The sequence below is a fragment of the Barbatula barbatula genome (assembly GCF_947034865.1).
Source record: "Barbatula barbatula genome assembly, chromosome: 14".
NCBI classification, from domain to species: domain Eukaryota; kingdom Metazoa; phylum Chordata; class Actinopteri; order Cypriniformes; family Nemacheilidae; genus Barbatula; species Barbatula barbatula.
This window is the reverse complement of record NC_136777.1, coordinates 21907450-21920631: the sequence shown is the minus strand read 5'-3', so window position 1 is coordinate 21920631 and position 13182 is coordinate 21907450. Positions and strand designations below refer to the sequence as shown.

At 39.2% G+C, this 13182-nt stretch overlaps 1 protein-coding gene across 1 annotated transcript in view; it reads right to left on the bottom strand.

The window, feature by feature from the left end:
- kcnma1a (potassium large conductance calcium-activated channel, subfamily M, alpha member 1a) overlaps window positions 1–13182 on the bottom strand; it is a 151784-nt gene that overhangs the window by 52026 nt on the left and 86576 nt on the right. The window contains 6 exon segments of the mRNA XM_079473229.1: window positions 115–197; window positions 381–486; window positions 910–1020; window positions 9397–9488; window positions 11528–11698; window positions 12076–12151. Of these exon segments, the coding sequence (XP_079329355.1) occupies window positions 115–197; window positions 381–486; window positions 910–1020; window positions 9397–9488; window positions 11528–11698; window positions 12076–12151 (639 nt within the window).

The window sequence follows — 13182 nt, the reverse complement described above, 5'->3', positions numbered from 1 at the left end:
GAGAGTATCTCATTCACACCTTCCTTTCACAGGAGAGTGAAACACATCAGCTTTCCAGACATCTGTTTCACTAGAGGACTTATTTATGTGAAAATGCATGCACACATAACTGACCTCATGATATTGGAGGCATCTTCAGCGTCGGGGTCTGCACAGTATTTGTTTGCAAGAATCAAGCAGGCATCTGCTGACTCGATCTGTCAAAGTGAGAAAGAAAAACCTTTTTAAAAAAGCCAAAAAGCATGCTGTGTTATCTGTATTATTTCAACAATTCTGCACCTGGAATGCACATATAAATCCATTTCTCTGTTACCTGAATATATGTGTTAAAGTGTCATGGGAAACTGGGATTAAATGTCAGTTTTTTGTGTAGATGTTACCTTGACTCTAGCCAGATCATGTGGGTTGAGTACCGATCCTTGATAGAATTCCACCTGAGTGAAGTGACGTTTGAACAAGGCTTCCAGCTCAAGATTAGGGGAAATACTAGAATTCAAACAAGAGGCAGAAATAAAAGTGCATTACACGCTGACAAACAAGATTCACAGTGAACGTTTTTCATTTCTGCACCAGTAATTGCACTAGACAGAAATACAGCAATGTTTCCAAACACTCCCCCTATTCTTCAGACAAACAGAAAAGCTGCCAACCCCTAAACCAGTGTTGTTATATCAGGCAGATATATGAAGGCCAGCCGAACAATCCATGCGGTTCCATCTGGTGCCACTAGTGATGCAGAACTGTGTCGTTTCCCATTAACAAACAAACAAACATCAAAAACAGCCTATTGGTAAAGCTCTAACACTGAAACAACTAAAGCTGGTACTTTTTTTGCCAAATAACGCACAGCCATTATACTTCATGGGGAATGAAAGTCATAAAATGTATTCCAAAGGGAAATGTACTTACTTATGAAGAAAAACAATTTCTACATTGACATCATCCCTGTCCTTGTGTAGGAAGTCTTTAAGGAAGTTGGAAACACTTTCGAGCGTGATGTGACCACAAACCACAATGTGCCTGTAAGGGGGAAAATTCAGCTGAAGAGTGCAACTTAAAATACAACCAAAGTCTGGCACACTAAAGAAGAGCATCAAGTCATAACACCAAAAAAAAAAACGTCTTGAAGACATTAAACGTTGTTGTTTTCAAAACCATCGCTGCCCTTTTCAGTCATAACAGCATACTGTTGCTTTACCTCATGCTTATAAACATATTGTAAAACAGCCTTAAAACACTACATGAAAAGCTTTGAACGTTTCAAGACAAACTAAATGTAATCTTGCATTTTAACATTGGATTGTCAAATGTTCTTAATAAGCCGTGTCTCTGCAGCCAAACCGCCCCTGAGCCAAGACGCTTGTTGACATGTTCCTCGATACTAAATGACATCCATCAGAACATCTGTCAAAAGCTTTTGAATTGTTTGAAATCTGTGGCTGCGGTGAACTCTAACCTCCACTTCTTTTTCGTCCTGGCAGGCACTGAAACCAAAACTTGGTATATATCAGATGGAACAAACATTCTGTTTCCGAGCTCGAATGGTTTGTGCCAAAGGTCACGGACTTGCAGGGCTCATTTTTCTCTACATACTAATGTTTAGTTTCATACTTTAGAGCTGTGTTCCAAAACCTAGCGGGCTCCATTGCTAGCTGCTCCCTACATTACAGGCAAATAGCAAAAGCATCTTAAATGAGATAAAACCAGTGGTCAGGTAAAACATGTTTCAATTTTTATTATCGTCTCTTATGAAGACATCAAATGATGCACCTGCGAGCATTTCTCTGGATTATCGTACTAAACTGTCACATATTACATATTGGCGCTGTCCTTCTTTGATGTCCAAATTCACTGTTTTTCACACTGTGTCGTCAACGTTGACAAGTACTTTTTAATAGTTTTTATTGGTAACAGGTAGGCAGAGTCCTGGTCGTGGGGGGGCACCGCCAGGTGAACCGCTAATATTTGATGTAACAGGTGGAATTTTCATGTGTCATTTGCGGTTCGGGAAATAATATGCAGGGGTGGAACGCGGATCCAATAGCCACGACTATTTCGACTCACCTCAACTGGTGAAGCTGTTTTTTAACGGTCCTGTGCTTATTTGTGTTCAAGCTCTATCTGAAGAGCTGGTTTCTCATTGCAGCGCGCTTTGCAGAGTTGAGCATTGTAACCAATCGTGTGCAACTACGGACAGCTATAGTGAGGACTCGATACTCTTATCACAATTTAAATAAATGTTTAAGCTCATCATGCTACTTGTCCCTTTTCTGCATTATGCTTTATTTATCCTTGATGGGAGCTTAGCCTTTAGCGGCTCTGTTATAATTTTACGAGGAGATACAAGGTTTCAGAAGGGCAGAAGTGGCATATAGTAATTAAAGTATTAAGAGAATGTATTTGTACCCAGTCGTTCTTCAGTTATTATCCAAGGCCTGCTAAATATTAGGTCATTAAACTACACTTCAGATTACACACCCATGCTGCGTCCCAATTCGCCTACTTGTACTATGCCCCTTAAAGTAAGTACTGTTTTGGTTATGGAAAACATTTTGGTGCATGGCAAAACTGTATGCAAGCACTTGGACATACTAACGCAAAACGGAAGTGGCCGTTGATGCATTTAAGTATTTATTAGTTTGAATGTAATGCTTGCTTAATTTTATGAATGCAGTGTAGCAGTAACAGTAGATCATCTGGAAATACTAATTTCTGCATACTATGATTTGTGACGTACTTATTCTATTTTAGAATACTATTTATTACGGAAAGTATGCAAATTGCACAAAAGTCTCAGAAGTTTCTGATTAACATACAAGATTACCGCCCATCATTACAATTCAAACAACATCATTTCTCTTCTAATGCAGTAGCAGAACAATAACAATGCTTTATTTGTCAAGCAGAATTTCATGCAACAGGAGGTTAAAGAGTTGATCTGTCGCCATAGGCTTTGTGGATTGCTTCACTTCCCATGCTGAATTACTCCAATACTGCTGCGGTCAAAGCCTCAAGAGCTTTAACCATGCACGATCATCAATCTAAATCTGTCCAAACAACCTCTTTTCCATTACCGGATGACTGGTCAAAGAACACACGCTTGTTGATCTTAATTGTAACTGGGGGACCGTACACTCTCAGGTGTTGTTTGTGCCCAGATCCACAACAAACGTCAGGCAGATCTCTGTTCGCCGGAAGCTTTCTTGCTGCTGTGTCTGGATGCTATCAGACATAATGATCTTCACAGATCGTGCCTCTTATATTTAACGGGTGGACGTAATCGCATGCTTGACCGTCCTAGGATGAGAAGACTCGAGTTGATGGCTTGGTGCAAAGCCAACAGCGTCTGGCAAAGGGGTGGCTTGATGAGAGACACATTATTCATGTTTTCCTCTTTCCAAAAATGCCCACTTAAGGGCTCTAGCTTAATCTGAGTGTTTGTGTGACAATGCTCTTACTCATTTTTAACTGTGTAACATCAGTAAAGAGTCCCTGGCAGAGACACAAACACTCTGTGACTGGCTCATGTCAGACATCTCGTCTCTGTGTTTGGATGAGTTATCAGTGGTGCGTGATTGTGCTACTGATCGTGTTTCACCACTGAGAGGAGGTTTACGGTACTGCCAATGCAAACAATACAAGATACAAAACCATTTAAGAGTATCGGGTAAGAGTGATGGCTAAGAGTAAAGGCTGCCAAAACCTTCATCGCTTTTTCTGTGCTTGAGTTAAGACTTAAGGGCCGTTCACATTATAATGATTACTATAAAGATAACTGTAACTATAACTATATTTGCGTCTACACCAGCGGTTGATAACACTAACTTTGTTTTTTTTCAAGCCTGCGAGTATTTTTATAGTTATCGTTATAGCTATCGTTATAATGTGAACGGCCCTTTACAGTAGCACAGAGAGGAAAAATCATATATCATCAGGATCCATTTGTCCTTTTCTATATCTTGTTTTAAAAATGGTTGTATAGATCAGAGGTTTTTAAACTTTATGATGCCAGGGACCCCCAAATTAGGTGGAGCTTTTAAGAGGGGAACCCCTTTTACTAAAATACATATCTATCTATAATTTTTTGTGTAACGAAATATTGAAAATGTATGCATAAATATTAAGTGTAATATTTTAAGGACAACATATTGTTTCCAAACCTCAACAGCTGGCTACACTTGTTGGATGTATATGTATATGGATGTATGTTGAAACATTTTCAACTCGAATGTGTTTGTACTGTGGCAACGTTTCCGATGTTCACCCACACAAGGAATGTTTTAAAAAGTAAAAAAAAGGACACACTAGAATAATACAAACATATGTAATAATGTTTAGTAGACTTATCTTTTTACCCCTGGGGGTCCCCAGACCTCAGTTTGAAAACCCCTGCTGTAGCTCATTCTTTAGGACTTATATTTATAGGCTATGCCATTGACAAAAAATATGTAATACAACAGTGGAATATAATCTAATATTATTTACAATTAAACAACACGAATTATAATATTAAGAAACACGGAACATTTTACATTTCTCATAACTTAAACAATATAAATACTACAAACTTAGGATGTCTAAAACCAACTTGAAATACATACACACACCACTATACAATTGACACACAGTGAAGAGAAAACTTGGGTTCGACACAATGTTACGCACAATAAGGTGAAACTAAAATAATGTGCACAAACTCAGCTAGCAAACGCATGCACGGAGAAACATGCCAAATGAAAAAAATTAAACCAAAGCACCCAAATACAGAAATCAGAACCAAAGAAAAATAGAAGAAATTAAAAAAGCAAGCTCGAACATCAGCCTCAGCAGCGAAACCATTGATACTGCTCTAATCCTTTAACTGATCAATCATGTTTAAAGACCCCCGTCCCCCGGTTCGTTTCTACAGTCGCCACAGACGGGTTTAAGGAAATCTGTGTCTAAACAACAGTACTCGGGCTAACCCGATGAAAGGAGTGCATGCTTGTCTTTCACTTGAAAACACAGGAGAACAGAGCTGTAGATAGGCCACATGTGTAGTCCATATGGAGCCGGGGCTCCATCATCATTAGAATAAACCACTTGATGCAGGAAACAATGATGAATGTAATCTGGCAACATTTTAGTTAGTAACACCTCCAAAAACACTGTGATCATTCAAAACAGCTCCATTATGTCATAACTGACCGTAAATGCCCAACATGTGCAGTATGCAGGCGGAGTATAACTCAATGTAACCACATATTCAAGAAAAAATCCATATTGGCTGATGATAACTTTGAATATTAGAGAAGGGTCATGTAACGGTTTAATTTACAATGAAAATAATATCATTTGACAATGAAATTTAATAAATATAATATTAATTGTGACACATTGTGAATTAATATTTTATATATATATATATATATATATATATATATATATATTGTTTATTTATTATAATCAACATATACCAAAGTTTGAGATTTTGTGCATTTTAGATTACATTTTTTGTTTCGACATGAAAAATGATTTACGTTGGCACACATTGTCAATCACGATATCCCTGCACATGAATTCCATATAAATGACTTGTCCATAAATATAAGACCCTATATTTCAGCATCCACCATCAGGACACTGTTCACTGCAATTAGCTGTCCAACATCACAGCCCGTACATCACACTGTCAGCTACGCACAGATCGTTCCCCATACACATCTAACCAGAATCATGCAACCGCATGACTCCACATCTATTGATCACACTTGTTTTAATGTGTTATGAGAGCCATACCAGCATGCCATTTTCTTAACTCTCACGCCACGCACGCACATGCCAAGAAAGGCCTGGTCTGTGGGCGCAGCCGGCCCTGTATTCTTGGTGTGGTGTGGATTCTGGAGAGGAGCTCAGAGATGCATGAGCTCAGAGTTCACTCTGGGTTTGTGTCAGTTTTTCATCGTGCTCCTTCGGTTTCAGCAGAGCTAATGGAAACCACAGAGACCTCGGCCCGTTCCAACGCTGCTCTATATTAAAGTCATAGATCCGGCTTCATCTGCGTTCTCGTTTTGATTGTTAAACGCTACGTTGCACACACGCTCACATCAACAGCAGTCACCCTCTTGGCGCAGCATAGTTTTAATAGCAGAAGTTAAACTATTGCTAGGCCGAACTCTGTCGACCTTTGTGTACGGTAACATATATAACTGTTTTTTTCCATTAAATAAAGTTTGTTAATGAGGACTTTTATTTTTAAGTGGATTTCAATTGCATCTCTTGTCAAAGGATTTCAAAAGGTTTCTACTGAAATGGTCCAACCAACCCTTACAAAAAAAGTACTTTTCACTTTATGTGCTTTCTTAGAAATATACTTAATATTACACTCACCTATACAGTACTTAACTTATTATACCTAACTATCTTTCCTAAAAGAATATTGATGATACTACACAATCTTTTAAGCAAGATATTATTAAAAGTATAATGAAGTATATTTAACTAGTAGTTGTGTCTTACATGTCCAAGTTTATATAGTAACAAAATAATATAAGAGTTTGATTCCAAAATCATGTTTTTTTTATCGTGCATGCCAATTAATATCAATCAAACAGCAGTTGGTTTGTTTTGATTTGAGCCATAATAACAAAAAATATTAACATAATAAAAAACACGATTTCAATTGAATCAATGTTATCTCATTTTGGAACCAAACTCTTCATATACATTACAAATAGAAAACTATACGCCACTTAAAGAAACGTTGTTTTGTATGAAAACTGCTAAGTTAATAGTTCACTGAGAGTACACTTATTTTTTATAAACTAACAATGTGTTATTGAACTGCAAGTATTGAAAATGCAACTACTGTACAGAACTAGTAAAGGTATGTCAGTAAACACCTAAAGTATACCTCAAAGTATACTTTTAAAAACTTTAAAGTGGGCCAATTTATACACAAGAAGTATTGAAATAGTACACTGACAAGCATAGCGACAGATACATTAAGATTAGTATTTAAAAAGTATTCCAAAACCATACCTGAAATTGACTTAAGTTTACTTGAAGTAAACTCTTTTTTGTAAGGGAAGTCTGACCGGATGGCTGAATATTTCTATATTTTATGTTACATTTATACAGCGTTGATTGCATTTATGGAGTTCATGGGAAATAAACTTGAGCTTTTTGTGAGTTTATCCAGAACTATACTCTGAATTTATGAGTTGCACACCAGCCTGAGATCGCCAGAAACGTGCTGACAGCGGAAATAAATATCCTGACACATTTCTTTCTCTGTGTCGTGATGTGTCCATTCATAATCACGCAGTGCCTTGCATATTTAAACAATAATGCAAAGCCTGGTGCCTGTCTTTCTGCTCGGCCAGAGAGCTGGAGTCCACTGTAATTGCATCCAGACGCATGTACAGCTTGAGAGCAGGAAAGTGAGAGAAAGAAAGAGGCTCAGCTCTTTTGACAAGACCTTCTCTCAACACCAGACTGCGAATCCAAACGTGGGGCTGAGGCCAAACATAACATTTCATCAATCTTGTTCCACTGACAGCAAAACAGCATCAAACAAAGGGGCTCCTAATGGCTTTCTCCCGGCTCAGTATTTGCCCTCAAACAGATGATGAAAGCCGGACGTGACCGTACGCCTGTCTCACGCTGCGAAATAGTTTGGGAAAGAAAGAGAGAGAAAGGAAGGAAGAGCGAGAGAAAGGACTTAAAACGGAGCGTTCGGGAGAATCGCTGCACTGAGGACTGGGCCGTGTTTGAGTAAGAAACAGAATGGGGGTTTTAAATTTTTGCAAAAATAAAAGTAAACAGGGTATGGTCAAAGTACCAAGCGGGGCGCATAAGCAAGCGAATTGCAATGGAGCAGCTCCAGTGCGAGAGCTGAGGCATCCAGGCATTCAGGGTGTGTACGCTGACTGAAGATCAGGGCCAGCGTCATGTCAAACAGAGATGATGAAGTGATGGGTCAGCAGTGACACACAGCCAGACAGGCTTCTTTCACTGCAGCATGCATGCAGAACCGGCAAACGTGCCAGCAGACCTCCAGTCACATGCAAGAGATGATGGATCAGGCATGAACAAAAGAACTCAACGTAAAAAACAGAAAAGAATTTCGCATATGACAAGGATGAAACTAAACAGTACTGAAGCGTCTGAATACTGTCGTATTTTTCTTTTTTTTGAGCACCACCGACATCAGTTATATAAAGCAAGAAATAGTGATTTCATGACTATCATTTAGAGGATAGTGTACATTTCATTGTGGTTACTTTTTATATTAGCGATTCTAGCGAATATAAAAGAAAACCTTTGGGTCTCATTCACAAATTTGTGCCATAAACCTGTATGTGAATGTTTTCACAAAAACAGCATTACTTCTGTAACAACTCATTTTATTATTATTATGATTATTAACCATTATTATTAATAACGATAAAATTATCATCATCATCGTCTTCATCATTAAAATTATTATTATTAATAATATAATATAATATTATATACATATATACATATATATATATATATGTATACATATATACATATATACATATATATATAGAAGCCTTGTATGTCCAAATTTGCTGTTTATCAGGAAATTGACGAAAAAAACATTGTGATTATTTTTACATTGTGAAATTAAAAAATACTGTGTTGTCGAAGATTACAAACACTTTTTAAATCATTTAACTGTTTAGATATTTGCTAAACCGAGAGACAAATATACAGAGTGACTAATAATAAATGAATAAAAAAACATGAAATATGGACATACAAGGTTTCAGAAGGACAGCAGCAATATATACATTTTACATTGATGCTTTAGAAGATGCTTTCAACCAAAGTGTTGTTCCCAAACCTATAACCTACCATTAATTACAATGACCTGAAAGTTTGCATGGCACCCTTTTCAGCAAGCATAAGTATAAACACTCATATGTCATTGTTAGCGAATGAGACCTTATGATTCTACAGCAGCACATAACAGATGAAAAACAAACTGTAGTTGGAAGACACTGGAATGAAGTGAAAAGGCAGCAGGAGTTAAGGAAAAGAAGCCACTGACACAGAGCGCAGGGCAAAGACATGTGGCTTCAATGGCCAAGGTCTCCAATCACGGTGTGACATTCATTTGTCCTGTCTGAACCAAGCCCTTCTCTAGCTGAGTAGAGGAAGAATCATATGCGTCACACAACCACACCTGGGTCTGGATTTTGACTTACTTTCTGCCTCGGGTCGAGTTATAACTCCCTCCGTATTTCTTCCGATTAAGGATGAGAGCAGCAATTTCTGGCACGTAGCGAGCAAACATGGCCTACATGCATGAAACAGAAACAGAAAAGTGCATGCAAAGAGGGGTTCTGCTGTGACCGAGGCCACAGAGGCACCTGGAATACTTACTTTCTGCCATTTACCGCACTATAGGAACCACCATATTTCTTGCGGTTTCCTATTAACTCTATGATTTCAGGGACGTAGCTGGCAAACATGGCCTAAGGAGAAGATAGGAGACAGAAGCAGAAGCTAAAAACGAGAGCGGAGAGACCCGTTAGAGGGCGCACGTGCTTATCCACCTGACATTTCCCCAACATCGGAGGAGCGAAAATTTATCAGAGGGTGTGAAAAAACAAAAAAAATGTATTGCGCTTCAAAAATCAAAAGCTCCCCATCTCACAATATGATTTTAATAATGGGGAATCAAATGGGTAAAATAGTAAAAAATTACACCAGTATAAAAGTTACTGGTTGGAAATTAACACTTGCAGTGCGATCTGTTAATCACGGACAGTAAAAAAGGTCGTGTAAAACAGGAAGAGAAAGAAGAAAAAACCTACATGCCATGTTTTGTCCAACAAACACTAAAGCAGTGGCAAGTTGATTTGAATAGTCCAGCGTGATCGCCCACAGCTGCAAAGCACATTAAGACTCATTTGTGTGATTTCAATGAGCTGGATGTGTTTTGCAAGATTGCAGCCTCGACGATGTGCTGTTTTATCTCTGTGTCGTATTAGCCGGGTTTTCATCTCCAGGTTGTCCTTCAGAGTTCGAGGGCCCTGATGAATTATGGCATCTGAATGATCAGACGTGACTGTTTACAACCTTTCCATACTGAAGTCATTAATTGAACACCTGATATAAAACAGACTGCAGAGCCGTGATTATTTCCAGTCGTCCACAAAACAAAGAAATAACACATTGCTATGGCAACTCCTGGACAGCTGGAGCTCTTTCTGTCCTGTGATAGAAATGGAATGCATCTGTCCTGAATTACAGCTCCATAAACTTCATAAGAGATCATCTCTGAGTCTGTACATGATTTATACCTTCATCTTGAGTCTGTGTATTAACTCTAGCGTGGGGTGATATATAGAGTTGGAAAGTTTGATTTTCATTTCTCTGAATCCGTTCTTTGGAGCTGTCATAACTTAAAATAATGTGCCTGAGTTGTCACTCAAAGATATGTACAAAAATCTATTTCAGTTCAAAATGAAGATGAGACTGTGTTTACATTGATTTTACTTTCATGTGAATGATTCTGTCAAATAATTTCAAAAAATCTTTTGATTTACATGCCGGGACTGCAGTTAACTTCCGGTCTGTTTTTAGTTAGTGTCCAATAACACAACTATTATATTTAATTTAATTTATATGTTAATATTTATTTATATGATCATTTTATATATGTATAATAATTGTATTAGATTCTGTAGTTTTGTCACATTTGAAGAAACTTTATGGGAAATTGACATTTAGCGGTTGCGCTTGGTATTAATTCAAAATACTGGAGAGACAAGTTTAGACAAGTAATGCTCTTCTCGGTTTCTTTTGCTTGTTATCAGAAATAATCTTTAAGCACTCTTTTATTTGTGAATGTGTACCGGAAGGAAGGCGCGCATGTGAAGTAACATTTGTTTATGTTGTCACTTTGAAACTCAAAATCCTAAATGTTCAAACTTCAATTCAACCATTTGCTATTCCCATGGCTCTCTTCAAAAAACTCAAACGTTAGTCTCTATAACTAGAGTATCTTCTGATACAAGCGTAATGCATGCATATCACAACGTTTCTGGCTAGCTATGCCATGGTGACGCTCAAGCAGGACTATGGGCAAATCAGCCTGCCACTGTGTTTGTTGGAATTTGGGGAGGGAAACAGAAGGATGGGATCTCCTGAAACCGCAAAACTGTTTTAAGAAAATAGCGACAACATTATCGTCAAAATACTTCATCTTTACATCCTTATTTAAATACAACATGTAGCTTATTAAGGGGCAGTGAATAAGGATGTGTCATTCAGCATGTAGACTTTAAAGAAGGGTGATAGATCTTTACAGACATTACAGAGACATTGGACATTACGCTAAAACATTTCAATTTAGCCCAATATGAAGTCAATGTAATGAATAATGAGTCTGCATATGACATATCAAAGGGGGGGGGGGGTCTTAATCATTATAGATGGCAGTTGTAATGAAGTGCATGAATGGTAGGGGTGCAGGGGCGGGTGCCAACAAGAAGAGAAGTGATTTTACCAGACCACCGAGAATGAAGAAGACCATGAAAAGGCGTCCGAGAGTGGTTCTTGCATAGACGTCTCCATATCCCACAGTGGACATAGTGACCATTAATAAGTACACACATTCCCAATATGAGAGCGGTTGAGAATTTTGGAAGTTTTCCCATGGATCCCCTGAGTTTTCCACCTGTATGAGGGAGAAAGTGAAATTAATTACTGTTGGATCCAAATGCGGTCTCTTACAGCCATCTACCGTCCATACACGATATCGCAAAGATTAATTGTGAGAAGAACCAAACTGAGGATTTAGTGGCGATCAGAGTCTCTGCTGCCATCTAGTGGCACAGATGTCCTCTGGCACATCCTGATAAAAACACGAAAAAATGAAAACAAAAATAAAGCTTTCGATAAACTACAACACAAACCACATACTGGACACAGGCACAGACGTCACGGCCACTTAAGAGATACGTCTCTCCCACAGATCTGCATGTGCTCTCCGTTCTTACTCAGTTTCTCCATGGGCATGGGAAGAGAGGGGCGTGTGTGTGTTTTTTCACTCACCAGATGAATGAATCCTGCAGCAGTGAGCCATGTGCTTATGAAGATGGAACACAGGTTCACCAGCTTGATGGAATTACTGTGAGAGACGAGAGTTACATCACACCTCCCAAAGTGAAACGCATCACACTGACGTACAGATCAGTCATCTACTGAGCCCAACACACACACGAGAGGCCAGTTTTGGCCTCGTCTTGACACAACGCTGCTCGTTGGGAGTGAATACACAAGTTATCAGCCAACAAATCAAATGACACTGGGATCCTGACATTGGGTCTCATTCATGAAACAGGAGCATAATTTTTTGGTGTAAATCCTTCCTAAAGTCATTCTAACGTCTTGGTTACGGCTGTAACCTCAGTTCCCTGATGGAGGGAACGAGACGTTGTGTCGAACAGACATATTGGGTTTGATCTTGGGAACCTATCAACTCTGATTGTACTTTTTAAAATGCCAATGAAAATTGGCGAATAGTATGACACGCAAGTCTCCGCCCCGTACATACAGGTATAAAAGGAAGATTCATTCACCTTTTGTGCTGAGGAACCTGGAGAGATACCCGGGTCGCTGCAGAGGGCGAAGCGTTGTGGCATAAAGGACAAGTTACATCTGTAACAAAGACGTTCCCTTTCTGTTTTTCTATCAACATTGTGTCGAACAGACAGATGGGGTTCCTATATGAAACGTGAATAAGGGCAAGGGCTCTTACAAACGGCCGTCACAGGCGTGAGACGGTACACCCCAATAGGAAAGTCACTACGTGTGGAGCACCAGCTCAAGGACACAGGGGTTCACCTCGAGAGGGGAACTCACCTCCAACGAGCTATGGTATTTGGGCCACTCCGTCCGTACCAGAAGAGATGCTTAGCGATGGATGGAATGCCTGTACTTCACCCAGAGTAGGGGCTGTAAAGCCCAGAGGACATCTCGTCCCGAGGGACGGGCTCCATCGCACCTTTCACCAGAAGGGTGGCAACCTCGGCCCAAAGTACGGGAGCATTCTCCCCCCGGACAGAGGTTAAGAGAATGCCCCGAAACCTGGGAGGGCCTATGGCAAACTGGATCGCGTAGCCGAGACGGATTGTCCTCACTAGCCACCTGGACGGGTTG